General features: G+C 35.8%; 1 protein-coding gene across 1 annotated transcript in view; it reads right to left on the reverse strand.

Annotated features, from left to right (window-relative positions):
* The window catches only part of LOC122183040 (connector enhancer of kinase suppressor of ras 2-like), a 118551-nt gene that overhangs the window by 76881 nt on the left and 25129 nt on the right, over positions 1–16541 (reverse strand). Inside the window, exons 3-6 of the mRNA XM_042876772.1 lie at positions 13557–13759; positions 12209–12296; positions 6666–6707; positions 3116–3235 (exon numbers count right to left, since the gene is read on the reverse strand). Coding sequence (XP_042732706.1) covers positions 3116–3235; positions 6666–6707; positions 12209–12296; positions 13557–13759 — 453 coding nt within the window. The remainder of the gene's footprint in view (positions 1–3115; positions 3236–6665; positions 6708–12208; positions 12297–13556; positions 13760–16541) is intronic.

Genomic DNA, 16541 nt, shown 5'->3' on the forward strand with positions numbered 1-16541 from the left:
TGCAGCTTCTCTTTGCTTTAAGAGCTGACAAATCAGACTGTATTAACATGCCTACTATTACAGTTCAGGGGAGACTTAAGTGATGTTGAAAGTTACTTCAAAATGTAATAGGGAAGATATGGAGAGACTTTCGGTATTTGCCACAGTATCTTTCTAATGTGCAAAGTATTTTGTCAAGCAAACAGCCACTGACCTATCAGAAAAGAGTGTCTTCTAGGGAATGCTTCAGATGAGACTATTTTTAAATAAAGAAGACTGAAAAAGACATTTTAGAATAACAAAAAGGACTATTGAGCCCATAATAACATGTACAGAAATTTAGAAAATATTATCAATGAAGGCTCATTTTCATATGAAACACAACCCTTTTGTGAAAATGCTGTAAAGATACAGTACTTATTTAAACCTGGAAATTAATTCAGTTTATATGTAAGCTTATGCCATGTCTATAGGAAGTCAGGTTCTTTTGCTGAAGAAATGAAGTTTTGCAAGTAAAAACTCACAATTAATACAACTGAATTTTATTTTAGATAACTGAATTCTTATACAAGTCTGGGCGATCTGTTTACAACAGATATTTCACAAAAAGTAACAAACACTCCTTTTCTAGGTGCCAACAGTGTTCAAAGCTGAAGCTACAGATCTCAGTAGCTCATAAAATCTTAGCTACGCTTATAATCAAGAGAGGTTGTGTTTTGTAATTAGTCCATAAAAGTAACAAGCCTCCTGAATAATCATACGGTAAGCACTTCCCACTGAGTCTCCAAAAAATAGATTTTTAGTGATTTTGCCCCAAATTGCTTTCTATATGAGATTCTTTCCCATAAAACTGAAATTGCAATATCTCTTTCACAAGTGTGTCTTGAGGATAAATTAACTGATGTCTGTGAAGCATTCAATAAGGCTACAACAAAAAAAAAAGTCATGACGAAATTGGTAACTGAAGGGAACGCAGAACTTAGATGAAATGTGGTAAATAATACATCAAACCCTACACTGAATGATAAGGATAAAAATGGAACTCTGAATACTTTCCATTCAGTGAATAGCATTCATTTTTCTCTTGAATGGAGTAGAGATCCTGTGGAAAAAACTGCTATACAATCACGAGAAAGCCATTTGTAATTCATTACTCTGTTCTATATTTGATTCTGATTAATGTTTTACTGTTCACATGATTTTTCTTTTATTCCCATTTATAGTCCTTTTTCATATTTTTTTTCCTATGCAGAACACGGTGTCAGCAAAATTGATTATAAAGAACTTTCCAACCTACCATGTTATAGCGCCTTCACAATTAGGCACAGAAAACTCAGTCATTCACAGTGATTTCACTTCATCTACAAAACATTTTAAACGGGCAAATTTGATTGCAATACTTATCTCATGTCCTCCGTCAGCAGTACTCACTGACTGCAGTTGTGTTAGCTATAAAAGTACTGGCACACTGCAGATGGTGATGCACACCACAGCGCTTCCACCTAGTGATGGAGCCCAGTCTACTGTGTGGGCACAGCACAGGCTCTGTCTGCTTGGTGTTCCACTGGAAAAGAAGGCAGTATGGAGGAGACTACAGGCCGTGTGACAGGCATGACAATACAGCCAACCAGCCTCATTTTGGTAACCATGTCATAAAGGATGAAATCCAACCCCGAGACTTTATGATAAGTTTGCTTTGAGAGTATACTGTTCACATCCAAGAAGCTAGCTGAAATTTCTGGATAGAAGGGAAAGTTATACAGAGATTCGGATTGCAAGTGTGCAGGATTGTATCAGCCTTAAGGCAGGTCAAAAGCAACAGGGTTACAGTATATATACTAAACTAGCTGTGATACTGACTTGGCATCTCTTGGATATCCCTGAATTAACTCATTAATTGCACAAGAGAAGAATCTAAGCCAAAAAGACAGAAGCTTTGGTCACTAGGGATGCAGCACAGCAAATAGTATGTCTGTCTTCAGGATTACACCTTGTAAAAGTGATTATAATGCCAAAAAGTTAAAGTAAAAAGTATTTTATTATGCTGTAGTTTTTTTAAACTGTATCTATCCAAAACTAAATTAAATGTGTCTAATCATACAAAAATTACTTATGGTATTAAAGCAGTCCCAAATCAGTATGTACCTCACTAATCATGCTCTTGTAACTTTGACAGAATTTGTACATGATGTTCATTGCTGTTCAGAATAGAATAAAGAGTAAGGTACTGAAATAATAGAACACATTTCAACTAACAGGAATCAAAACAAGCATTCAGTTACCAAGAAGAAACATCACACAATGTTAGTGACAATGGAACAGGTTTTAATTTGGCAATTTAGTAGAATGTTAAGTTCCCAAGCACTTTTCCTATTCCTCCCACAGCCTACTGATACCAGAATGACTGTGAACTGGGGAGCTAGGGAAAAGATACAGAAATCTTTACCTATCGACACATAAATCTCACAAAAATTTCTTGCCTAAGTGTAACAGTACAATAACACTAAGAAATGGTAGCAAAATAATTATTACACTGTGAAATCTGGGGAGAATTTTAATTGTATGACCAATCAATAATGTGAAGCGACTGGGATGTCCAGAAGGCAGCTACCTGGCCTGCTCAGTGAACAACAGTTTATGAGTATAAGGGATGTATTTTGTTTCTGGGATGATATTTATCAAAATTTCATTTTAACCATACTGTAAGGGAGGCATTTAACTATTTTAATGCAAAACACAGGAACATACCTTCCACTAATCATTTTCAAAGCACATTAACTAATGACAATGAATGCTCAAATACTTACATGTGCAAATGAAGTTAACTATTTTAGTACATTTCAAAAGCTGTGATATGGTTATCAAAAGACTATTAACTATTTTTAAGCTGCTCATATGTTTACTAGTTGCACATCAAGCCCTAGATAAAACTGACAATAAAACTGACTACAATCCTTTTATTTGCATAAATGTTAATTAAACTACCTTCAGAAATCATATTCAGCTTACCAAAAGAAATTAAATAAATATAATAGTAGGATATGAATGAAAACACATTTTGTTTTCTGGAACTTAATTTTTATAAAATAAAGATCCAAGGCTTGAACTCTAATATTTAAATTGCTTTGGTACTTACCAAACCTTCACTGGGCATAATGCTGGTGAGATGAACTACCTCTAGATGTGCTGACTGTGACACCAGAGAATCAGATGAGAGTGAAATGATGTGGTCACAAATTCCAGACAAGGTTTTACACTACAAAGAAAAATAAGACAAAGAAAAATATGATTTCTTGTATTTATTTGAAACTACTGGCAAAGTTCTTAAGTCTGAGAACAATCTGAGAATAAACATATCATTTATTTCTCCTGTAAAAACTAGAGGTTGTCAAGAACTGAAGTTGTGTTGCATAGGGAAGTTAAGAACAAGAGCTTAAGGTAACAAAAAATATCTGGGTCAATAAAATAAACATGCCTGTACAGTACTTTTGAACAAAAGGTAATACTGTGTACTGAGAACATCCATGCATCAAAAATACCCAAATGTATAAAAATGCTCAATGAACTTAATCTGATCTGTTATTATAAGATACCATAATAAATAACATGGAAATTTTATTTTATGAAGCATGTAAAATCCATTTGTGAATTGTGTGAATCCACAGACACCTTCAAAATAGGAACCATATTTCGAAAGTGGTGATGGTGACAAATTGAATCTATTAATGGAAGCCAAACTTTAAGTCTGTGGATTAGAAAGGAGCTGATCTGGACTCTCAGAGAATCTTAATGTGTAAAGACCAAGTTTAAAGTATTCCTTCAAAAAGAATATGCCCCAAAATATTTGAATCTAGTCTGAAGGCACACATTTTGATGAATTCCAGAGTGGTCTTCCAGTCAAACTTACTGTAGGCATCTATTTTCCTTCAGGGACTACACTCTCATTTTCCCTAATTATAGAAAATGGTAGTGAAATCCCTTATGGGAAGTTTTGTTTCAGTCATTTGCAAAAGCATGAGGATTTCTAATATACCATTTGACACTATACAGAGAAGTTAAACAAATAAAGTTGTCGTGAGGAATAAAACTAACTAACTGAATTTATAGATTACATTCCCATTCACTGTATGGCCACTCATCTGGAAATGTAAGTACAGCTCTGGAGTACTGGATGTGGCATTTGTATTTTGGACCAGATGCAAGAAGCAAAGCATCACATTCAGGTATGCATGACTGCATCAAAAGGTCAGCAAAATAACAGGAATATTTCCAGCAGTTTAAGCTCTGGGCCAGGAACCATAAACAAAACTTCAGGTCTTGTCTTCTCCCACTGCAGATAGGGAAACTGGCTGGCTCAAATGACATATTTTACTGCTGTTCTACATATGACCTGCTGGCTGACCCTGGTTGTGTGCAAATGCTTTCAGCCTGTTTTTTGAACTACTGTCACATCAAAATAATATTTTTATTTCCAAATAAAGCACTCTCATGCTTTCACATCTTCTTAAGAACACACACACAGAGTAAATGCAGATTAAATCCAGAGTCACCTTGCATATGGTTTATAATTTAAGAGTTGTCACATGTAAATACTTTCTCAGTAAAGAATCTTTACAATTAAAGTAAACAAGTTTTCACTCAAATTTGATCTTATGAATCTTAAGATCTCACCACAGTTCACAAAGTTATTTAAAATCTATGCTAGGAAAGTACTCAAAAATAATACATTGGAATAATTTTAAATATTACTTTACCGTAAATGTATTTCAGCATGTCCAGGAGACACCTGACACTACTTATACATAATGCAAAGGCTGAGACAGTATTGATGGAACAACTGAGGAGAATTTACGAATAACAGCACAGGGACTGGAAATATCATTTGATCTAGCACTACTACTATGAGAAAATGCATTAACATCTGCTAAGATATTTTTGTCATAAGAAAATTGAAAGTTCTAAAGTCCTGTATACTAGTTCAAAAATGGGAAGTATAAAACTGAAACTTTCCCCTCTTCTATGTTTTTGAGCTTCTATGGAGAAGAGGTAGCAAGGTTAAAAGTAACATTCCTGATAAAGATGGAGTTCCAGAAGATGTACACAGTTAGAATCACAAGTCTGTTGCCGAACAGGGTCTGCAGGGGCCCCTCGGCCCCTGCGAAACCATGACAACAAATGGCCTGAAGATAAGAAGGAAGAGCAAGAAGGACCAAATAAGGAAGAAACAAGACATTCCACATGTCCATTGGCCAGGAGACGACCCTGAGGCATTCCACCCTCGGGTAGTTGCTAATAGTAACCAGATAGGGAAGTTATACGTGGAGTCAGAGGGGCGTAGACGAAGTTGTACAAGGCTATATAAGTTCCTGTCGTGATCAAATAAACGCCATTTTACCACCCACCACATTGGTGTGCACTGAGGTAGATGGACAGACCGTTGAGTCCCTAACGATTGCGAACACCTGTATGAAGCCCTTTGCAGGCGGAAGGCTTCACAAGTCATGAGTTAAAAGATGTTTATATATATGTATATATACAAAATCCAAATCCCAGAAGACGTTGCTTTTAGTTCTTTTCAGAATCAGGTTTGCAATAGAGAGCTTTTCTTCCTAAAAGTTACTGCATGCTTTCTGAATTTAACAGCACATCAATGTTTTATGATATATTTTAATCCCTGCTGGAAGCAGAGTATGTGTAAAAGGCTTTAAAAAAAAATGTCAGGCACTTGGTAAGAGCTTGTCAAAAGCTTATCTAAACTTGTAAATCCTTCGAGATTTCCCCCAAACCATACATTTTAACTCTACCTCACTGTGAGTACAAGCTTTTTGTGCACGCACCATGAAAATATAAAGTATTAGTACTTAAAGGCCAATACTCAATCAATAACTATGCATGATATTCTTCCATTTCCCTTTAGTCGTTACATTTGTTGAGTGCTGGAAGCTTTTACAGTGTTCTGGGTCACTGACAACCAGAGAACTTAAAAATGCAAATAGGCAACGGAATGACAGCATTCCGTGCAAGCAACCCTAGCAAGAGTATCACACTACAAAGAGTGTACCATCATGTTGTAAAGTTTCTAAAACAACCTGAGTTCTGGTCTTGCCTGCAAAAATAAACAGGCATGGGTACCAGAAGAGAACTAATTCTTAAGGCTTAAATTTGAAAGATGTCCAATTTAGCAAGGTGTAAAAAGACTTGATAGGTCTGGTTTTGACTTTAATCACATCACCTTCTGGGAGCCTCCAATCTTCAGAGAATTTGAAGACATTATCTTAGATGAAAAAATATTTAATTAACATTTTTGTGTAGAGCCTATTTATATTTCTTTGGGTTGATTATAAAAAAAGCATAACATTTTGGAGTTTGAAATGTGGACCATTGGGGCAATAATTAAAGTGGCTGGCCACTAGTACTGAGCTGGTTTCAGGGGCTGCAGTCTACATAAGCTGATTTCACCTCTTTCTTGTGTTAAAAAGATTTTTTAACTATATATACACATATGTATATGTGTATTTAGCAATTCCATTTTATTTATAAAAACTTTAACTTTCAGCAACTGATATGATTCATCGTGAGTTTTGTCAAATAGTAACTTTATTTTCCCATAGTGGAATTTAATACTTTTTAAAAAATGACTGAAGGGCATGATGTAGGACTGGAGAATACCATAATAGAATACTTACCACGTGAAGAATTTTGTTTTCTGTTTCATACACCGTACAATCCTGTGGGAAAATAAAACAAACACAATTAATGCATATTGTTTTAAATTTCCTATTAAGAAAGAAAAGAATGCTTAATGCTGTCAACTATCTCTTACAGATGTACCATAAACACAAACTCTTCAGTTCTGTCATGTCCAGAATGTCACTTCATAAAAGTAACCTGACTTTTCTTATGGCTCATTAACTTCAGGGATGATTTATTCTTCCATTATAGTAAAGAAATTTTTCTGCTCAGTACTAGCAGTAAAATACATGTAAAGCAGTGGGGACAGTCACGAAAATGAGAAAAAAAAAAGTGAATATAATTGATCTGGCATGTTGGAAATCCACTGAAACTCAGAGCATGATAGGCATTGTATGAATGCATGCTGTTGTACAAGTTGTGTGAGATGCAAACCACTGTGTCAGACCTACCAATAGGTAGGTTGTGCTACTATAAAGTGTCAGAAGGACGAGTAAGCAGAAATTATTTTGATAAGTACAAGATTAAAGATGTGAAAGATTATATTCTTGGCTTATTCTTGCTTCAAGGCCATAATTGGTTTTACTGTCCGCATGAGACAAAAACAGCCACAGTTCCATCTCTTGGAAGTATTTCCATAACAGCTCTAATTTTTGGTTTTGGGGGCACAAGTCACATCAGAAGGGGATGAAGACTCAGAAGACTCAGGTTTGCTTGTGTTGCACACTGCTTCAGAGATATCCAGAGGGTTTCACTGCTTTAGTGACCTAGTTAGACCTAGTCCCAAAGTTAGACCTGAAAATATAATCCTAATTGACCTCTTTATTTGCTTAAATCTTGTAACTTTCAGAGCAGCCATTTTCCTATTCTAAATGTCATTTTAAGGACAGTAACTCGTATCAATCCATAACTTAAAACATTACTCACTTAACTCATATTTTTATTTAACAACATTACAGGCAGCCAGAATATCACTTACATTTCATGAACCAAAGCATAACACTTCCTAAAAGGTGCCCACTGCCTCTACTGCTTCTTAAAGTTTGGAACCAACCTCTATTGCAGGGCACAGCCATGGCATGGGAGTATTGAACCCCGTCCCACAGAAGAGATTACAAGTGCACTGAGAGAAAATGCAGCTTCTCCTGCCAGCAAGCACTCCAAACGGGCTCACTAGTTCTCATGATGTTTTACAGAAGTTAAATTAACAGGAACATAACAAAAATGCAAGTGTGCCAGGCAAAGTGAGATTAAAATAGAAATGCATCAATTCCCCTCACAAAGCAAACACCTCTGAGGCCACCCGCAGCCCTGCCCCAGAGCTCCAGAACCTTCCGTCACCGAAGGCTTTGCAGTGGGCACTGCCCTGTGACAAAAATCTGTTGTGTCAAAGGAGTGCTTTTATTTCACAAAATCTGAGGAGAAAACGTTTGTGAGATGTCCCAGCACGTCTGCCCTGCTGATAGTTGTTATTTAAGTCAATTAACGTTTAATAGCAGTAAAAATAAAGTAGGAGAACTGCTAAATGTATTGCCATCTTGGAAGCAGCTTTTTACAGAGCAAGATAAGGACTTCAGGATATATGTTCAGGATATATTTGAAGTAAAAAAAGACTTTTCCTTAAATAAATTTTCAAGTAAATTTCACTTTCTGATATACACAAAAGATCCTCTAACTTAAGTTCCCTTAAAGTTATCATTTCCTCTTTTCGGGATCAACGTAATAGCAGTAACAGTTTTAATTTACGTTTAATTGCTTTAAACTTCCCATGAACTAATTCCAACATCCTCACCCCATTTGCTCTCCAAGTAGATTAGCTGCATGATCAGCTTAGGCTGTGGTACTCTGCAGGAGGCTCTGCAGCTGACTGATAGCTCCCTGCTCCTCTTGTCCAGCAGCAAAAGCCCTTGGCCGCATCCCATGCACAGAGGCCATGTGCAGCTCTTGGCCTGCATTTGTGGGTCACTGCAGTGAGGAGCCCGTCTGCGATCACTGCAGGGCAGCTTCACCTGTGTGAGCCACACAGCCTTGTGCACACACCTGGAGCACCAGTAGATGCTTCACCCACAAGATTAAGCATTTATTTTGGAGGACTGGCACTTTTGTGGAGGAATTAGCTTCTATGTGAAGACAGTTTTCAAAATAAGAAAGATAAACCAGATTGCAAATGACAAGGAACACAGAGGAATTTATATTAGCATTTCATGGTCAAGTACCCCTTTGATGTTTCTTCTGTATTCATGCTGTTATTTTCTTCAGCACAAAAATAAGAATGCAATTAGTCAGTTTGGTTGGCAATGCCCAAGGCAGTTTTTCTTACATGTTTTACACACTTCAAACAGCATATCCACCATCTCCCTTTAACCCTGCAAGTACCAAGAGAAACACATGATCACAGGAGGGCTTATAGCTTGATTTCAGAGCTAATAGTTCTATCTAAATTACTCCTTTAATTTCTGTGCTAGAAAAATAATGTGAGCTTAATTCCGAACAAGCTTAATTACTTCAGGTCAAATAACTGAGACTTGTGTAGAGTGAAACCGAAATTTTACTGTTTTGTAGAGCAGAATTAATGTTAGCTATACGTAGGTTGCACATCCAAGCTTACACTAGCATTAAAATTATTAATGGTTTTGGGATTCCTTCCAAAATATGTGCATAATGACTTTTTGTTAATACATCAGACCAGTTTAACTGAGAGGTTAAAGCACTTGCAATATTATACTAAAATTCTAAGATATGTAGGTCACAACATTCTTCTGATGTTTTTTGTTGTTGTTTTGTGTTTGTTTGTTTTCCTGATACACAGAAATGCATGAAGGATCTCATAAAAAAAAAATAGATTCTTCCAGGACTAACACTTATAGAATTTTGATCTAGAAGATAAATAGTTGTACTCTTTCTCCATCCTCCATAGGCATGTAGACGTTAAAAATGTATTATTTTTATTAGAGTTAAAAAAAAATATAAAATCAAGTAGCAGCATTTCATTTCTCCTCTGCAGAACAGTAAAGTACTGGAATTATGAAATAATCACTCCTATAATATCACGTACAAGCCAGTTTCTGCACTTCCACAACACTCTGACTTTGACAGGTATGACACCTTCACAACTCTGCTAAGATAAAAGCTTTTTTTTGAATATTGATAAAGAAAAAAAGATGGTAGGACTTGCACATAATCATGGTACATTCATCATTTTAGTTTGCAATTCATATACTACTGAAATTTGCAGATACTGTAAAAACTTTCAAAGGGCAATTGGGCCCCAAAATTAAGATGCCTCAAAGATTTTGCAGCTTTCTATGTAATGCTATTCATTTGCAATTTCTGTTTATTTTAATAAACTGGAGATTTGTCAGGGATAAGAAAACTAAGTACAATTTAGCATTAGATATCTAAAATTTATCTCATTCAGTATAAAAAATAGTCTGTTAGAATGGTTTCTATTATTTATGCCACTCACTTCATATTTCAGCCTACAGTTAAGACTACATTTTTTGTTAGGTGAGACATCTTTGTTTTCACACATTAAGATCAATTTTTCTCAGATTTAGTAACAATAAAGCTGCCTCCTTCTGAAGGATATTGCTTTATCTACACTTTCTGGTACTAAGTTTTATGTACTGTAAAAATATCAGATAGCTATTAAGCAACCCAGATCTAAAAATAAGGTAAGAAAAAGACAAGACTGGTCTTGATTTGTAACTAACCTTACAAATGAACTAAACATTTTTCATTGTGAATTTTCCTGGAGACTGTTCTCTAAGATATATTGTTTTTAAGTTGTCAGGATGAAGACAGCTTTTGGAATGAAGTGGTATTGAAGAAATGAAGAAATAAAACAAAACCCCAACCTATTACTGGCAGAGAAGTGAATTTCATTTGCCAAAAGCAGCCAAAAGAAGAAATGGAGACCGCAATTCAAAATTCTCTTACTTTCACCTAGACCACGGGGAAAAATTAAACTCACACCAAAAAAGTCCATATCAGCTGAGGAGGGTGTGAGAAACACACTCAAGATAAAAAATTTCTAATCAGGCAAAGATCTCTGTGAAGGGCATTTTATTCACTATTGCAATAATGGGCACACACATCTACTGACAGGAGAAATTGCACAACTCTTCAGTGAAATCTCCTCCATTTTACCCTGGGTCCAACACAGGTAAAGCCTCTCCTGGCACTCATTGGTTGAGCATCAATGTCTGTTACCAACCCCCTGCCTTTGGGTATGTCCTGTACTCTTTATGGCGATAAGAGAACAGTATTTTCAACTATCTGCACACCAATTCTGTCCTGCACCAGACTCTCCCCTACGCTATGTAATTACCTTATCAAGTGCCGGTGCCAATTTTACCTAGGTCTCAACTTTACTCTGTTCAGCAACTTTCTTTGTGAAAGGCAACTTATCCTATGCTACATACAGAAATACTGGAAATTTCCACTGCAGAAACACAGTCTACCTCTCACAAGGGGAATCAGAATCCAAAATTTTGTACTGCAGAGAAGTTCATTTTGCTTAGTCTGTAAATCAAAAATAGCCTAGCATTATAAACACTAAAAAAAGCTTAATAAAGATACTTTAATAATTAAATGTCGACATAGGAATTTATAAACGAAGAAGAGAGAAAAAGGATTGTTTGTTTTCTACTGCAATATTGCATGAAGGTAAACAATTCTCAAAAGGAAAAAAAGTTGAGTATTAGAAATTAAGGCTAATAGCGTAAAAGACATGTGTCTGAGCCTTGGCTACACTGTGCAAATGCAAAATCTGATAGATACTTGATTTTTTGCTTTTTTTATGCAAGTAACAATATTAGGAAAAGATTTTACAGAATATTGCTACTTCAGAAAGCCTCTTAAGTGAGTTCTACTAACTTACACTCAGTCTTTCTGTACTTGTGTGACTTCCTCTATTTCAGGGGCAGACAGTGAAAATAACAATAGTGACTATTACTGTTTGTATAATATGTAGAGCTACAGAACCAGATGAAAGTATTTGATGTACCTGTGGATTGTACTACATTACAGATTAGTAATGAAAATACTGCTACCCTTATTTGCTTCACATTTCACTAGTTCAGTGTCAATTACAAACAACTTTTATGTAACAGGCACTTTTTTGAGTGAAGAAGATGTAGTACAGCTGCATCCTGATATAAGAAAGAACTTGTCCCTGAAATATTTTTCATTAAACACACTTGAATCTCTAACAATTTTTTTTTAGCATTTAACCTGTTTCTGACTGGCATTGTTCTTCTATGGCAGCAAATAACTTAACATGAAATTGTCCACTCAAAAGATAAGTGAATTATTTTTAACTGCACACTATTTTTTTTTATCTGTCCAAAGACATGATTATAGCCAAAATCTGAAATCTTCCCATCACTCCCACCAAAAGAAAATATGGAAGGAACAGAAAGGTAATAGGCAAAAATATTTTTTTTTCTGATCAAGTAAAAGCTTAGCAATGTTTTTACTATTATGATTTTTGAGCAACTATAAGTACTTGGAAAGACTGGAAGACAACCACTCCTACCTGTTGTACAATGGTTGTTAGTTCCAGGCACAGTTGAACAATGTTGTTTTTCAGCAGTGAGTATTCTGTCACACTGACAAATGGAGACCTGTGAGAAAGGAAGAATAGACTTATGTGATATTAATGATATCTCACAGTACTTATGATTAGTAAATTCATTTTCATAAAGGCAAGTATAATCAGGTCAGCTACTTATTCTCTGGTTTAATCAACAAAAAAGACTCCTAGAATAATGAATATACTTTTCAATAGCACAGTTCTACTGTTTTTTTTGGAGTCTTCAATGGCATTTAGAAGATGTATACAATACAGAGACCGGTTGTACACCACAAAATTATGAATCACCTAATCACGACAATCTCCAGCAGCAAGCCAAATAACTTTTGTAAAATATGACTATGAAACAAGAAACAATGTTGGCTGGAAGGAAGTGAATTTTGGCTAGAACCTTAGAAGTTATCATTCTTAATGTCAGTGAAACATGAGCTTCCAAATAATTGTAAGCAGTCAAAATTTCATTTGTATGGTTCATTAAAAAAGCATTACTAGTATGACAACACTCTTCTGCAGAAGTTAGCACCTTAATTTGGAGAGGAAAATAATGTTTCCTTAGTAATAGCTTCCTGTGAACTGGGATTTTCTGCAGGCTTTCCACGTTCTAACCAAATCTGACCCCATCTGAATGCATAAGAACTGACAAGGTCATAGCCCAAGAGAATATGAATGCTGGCATTAGTTTAGGAAGATGTCACCAGGATTATACAAATCTCATAAAGGAGGGTTATTCACTCTCACCATGACTTCTAAGGTGCCATTTATATGTTGAAGAGCATTCAGATTCCAGATCTCCACAGCTATAACTCCAGAAAAATGGAAACAATTGAAATTCCATGCTGCAATTGTATGTTTTGGGTTTCTGTCTTGCTACAGTTAAAATTTTAACTACATTTATCTAGATTTTTTAATTTGAGACAGTGATAGAACCAGGTGAAATAGTTTTAAACTAAAACAGGGGAGTTTTAGATTAGATGTCAGGGTGAAATTTTTCACTCAGTAGCGAGGTGCTGGAACAGTCTGTCCACAGCAGTTATGGATGTCCCATCCCTGGAGGTGTTCAAGGCCAGTTTGTATGGGGGCCTGGGCAACCTGGAGTAGTAGGTTAGTTAGTAGACCAATCTGGAGGTTGGCAATCCTGCCTGTGGCGAGAGGATTGGAACTAGATGATCCAAGCTATTTTGCGATTCTATTATGATTCTATGATTCCTTTTCAAATTAAGTACTATCATTTATCTTCATATTCTCATATTCATATTCATATTCAGTACAAGGTCAAGAAAAAGTAAATTACCTGTCCAGCCAGGCTAGTAAGTTCTTGGCAGCACCAATCAGGTCAACTACAGAGGTAAGAAAATCATTTGGCAGTCGTCTGGAGGCCCTGCCATCATAATGGCCACTCCTCCTTCTACCCGTTATAAAATTCTGAAGATTTTTGGCCGAGGCATTCAGCTTGTGAGAGAGAGTTCTCAGGTTTTCAGTCTCCAAACCATAGTTCTGAGGGGAAAAAGGAAAATGCAATCAAGTGAAATAAGGTGTTGTAATCTAAATGAACAGAACAATGAGGCAGAAAACTCTAAATGGTACTTGGCTGAAAGGGAACAAAACTTATGGATGTCTGGCGTCAGATTAAGCAACAGGCTCCTTTGAAACATGCCCCTAGTGCTAGCAAGCATGGTGGTCTTTTTTGTTTGTCTTTTACCCAGTGAATTCCCCACTTAGATCCAGGTGGTAAGTACAAAGATTTCAGCTCTAATACTTTTAAATAATTAACTCAGACTCACATTGAAAGTTTCAAACTGAATTGAACCAAGATCTCTTCCTGCCACAACAGAATGTAGTATAAGAAAAAATCTAACGAGCACTTAAACAAAATTAGCTTCACCACATGAATTGATTGACCATTATTAATTTCAACAGTGTGTATATTTTAAAGGATGAACATTCATCAGTACTGCATGTTAATTTTACTCACTGAACTTCTTCCTCAAAACAAAGACTAAAGAGCAGCAAGCAATGTACAGTCTTGCTGGATGACAATATTGATATTTGTACAAAGACTAAATGTTTCCAACAACAAAAAGGGAGAACGCATTGAATGACAACAAGCATATAAAGTGGGACTGTATGAAAGTCAAACAAAATATAAACAAATGGTAGGTAAGGTTGCTTGCTAAATTTGGATCAGTTCTGACTGGTGCACAGGCCTGTTCCTTTTTTTGCCAGCTATTCTCCCTCTCAGATAATAACTCTGAAAAATAAATGAAGGTCTCTACCTCTAGCTTGGAGGACAAGACATGGAAACGCTTCACTATGTTCTTAGCTCAATGCAAGGAGCTGACTTTTAAAAATCCTTTTAAGCACTAGGGACAGAATTCATTTCAGTATTATGTACATACTATGCCTAAAGCATCCCAGTCAGTCAATGAGGTTTGGAAGCATCACATAGAAGACTGAATTGTGAAGCAAATGAAAATTGCATTGGCTTAGTTACAGAAAAGAACAATTCTTTTCATCTTTTTTCCAAAACAAATTTCATACAGTTAACAACAGTTTCACTGAAGGAAGGCTCTCTATTTTCAAAAAGTTTATATTTAAAAAGCATGTTGTATTTGATATTTGCATGCCATCTGTTTAATATTTGCAGTTAATCTTTCTTTTATTAAAATATTGAATGAGTTCCCTCCCCTCTATTTTACTGCCACTTTTACTCATGCCAAGATGATGACTAAGTGGATGTATGGGGATGTCTTTACCAGCTTGCAAACTGTACTAAGCAGTGTTCAGTTTCCCCTAAGGAAGAGTTTGATTTTGCATTCTCAACAACATTTTTTAATGATGATAAATCAGATCCTCCTGCTTTTATTTCCAAGTCCAGCCTTGGTTATCCCTGTGGTAACAAGCAGAAAATGTTTCTCCAAATAATCCATTATAGAATGAAAGCTCAGGGAACCTGTCAGTTTACTTTCAATAAAAGTCAAATGGGAAAGGAAACTGCTTGACCACTGAGTCCATGAAGTGCCAGTATACAGCACCAGATTACAGGTCAAAATTTTGAGTGTGGGCTGCTTACTATCAGTCTGATCACCTGGAGTGAATTTCACAGTCTTGATTCGAGTCATGGAAAACATGAAATGTAATTGAGGAAATCCACCTAGTAAGCAGGTCTTTTCATCGCAAAGTTTACTAATTAGCATGCCAGTGGTAACTTTAATTAATGTAAAGTTTTAAATATAGAATAGACTAAGAATACATAAAATGTCCATAAGGATCATCGAAGATTAAAGGTAATTTTTCAGCACAGTAAAAGTGCTGATGCAAGCTAGGAATTTAATTGAGATCTATTTAGTAAGGTACAATAAAAGGAAAAAGATAAAAATGACAGTGAATTAACGTCTCTGTAGAAGACAGATGTAGTAATGCTCTAAATTTAAGCTTCCCTCAAGTCTAAGATCTTGAAGTAAATGAAACAACTACAGACAAATACAAAATTGAAAAAAGAATGATAAAAAATAGTCTTTGGATGTATCACTTCCAAGCACTTCATCCTCATTTACTGCATCAGAAAACTGCTGAAGGAAATTATGGCTCCCTTAGTCCTTCCCAAGTCAGTGGGGGGATAAAAAGAGATGTCCCAGAAGAGGCAAGAGCAAACAGGTGTTTACACACTCAAATTTGATCTGAATCCATTATGATTTAGTGAATGTGCTTAAAAACAAAAGATGGAAAAGAAGCTGTTTAAGAGAATAAGTAGGTGGGTTGCCTTGTTCTGTATATATGATGCTGTATGTACTTGGATCTCTTCTAACTCCCACTGGCATCTCATCTGCATGATGCCAACAGTCTCAAACCTGCCAAACTAAATCATTATCACAGCAATCATATCAGACCTCAGTTTTCACAGCTACATATTCTGCTCTCATTATGTTAAGTACATACTGCTACTGTGAGAGATACATAGAAACGTTCTTGAGCCTCTAAAATTCTGGCTCCTGGCAGGTGATTTCTCTCTTGCACAATTAGTCCTAGATATTAATATGGCTTTAAAAAAACAAAACAAAGAAATAGCATCAAGGCCACAATCTCTAAAAGGTTTGAAGACAGTGCCATTAGCACAGATAGAATTCTTATAAAACAAACAAAAAAAAAACCTACACCAAAATAAAAACAAACCAAACCAAGGTTTTCCTCCATTCCCTGTTTCTATTTTAATGGTGCTCACATAGCCTTTTATTTATTTACTTATTTATTGGTTACACTATTAGTGGCAGTGGACAGA

This window comes from Lagopus leucura, unplaced genomic scaffold (assembly GCF_019238085.1).
Source record: "Lagopus leucura isolate 7727_CA_CO unplaced genomic scaffold, USGS_WTPT01 Super-Scaffold_100016, whole genome shotgun sequence".
NCBI lineage: Eukaryota > Metazoa > Chordata > Aves > Galliformes > Phasianidae > Lagopus > Lagopus leucura.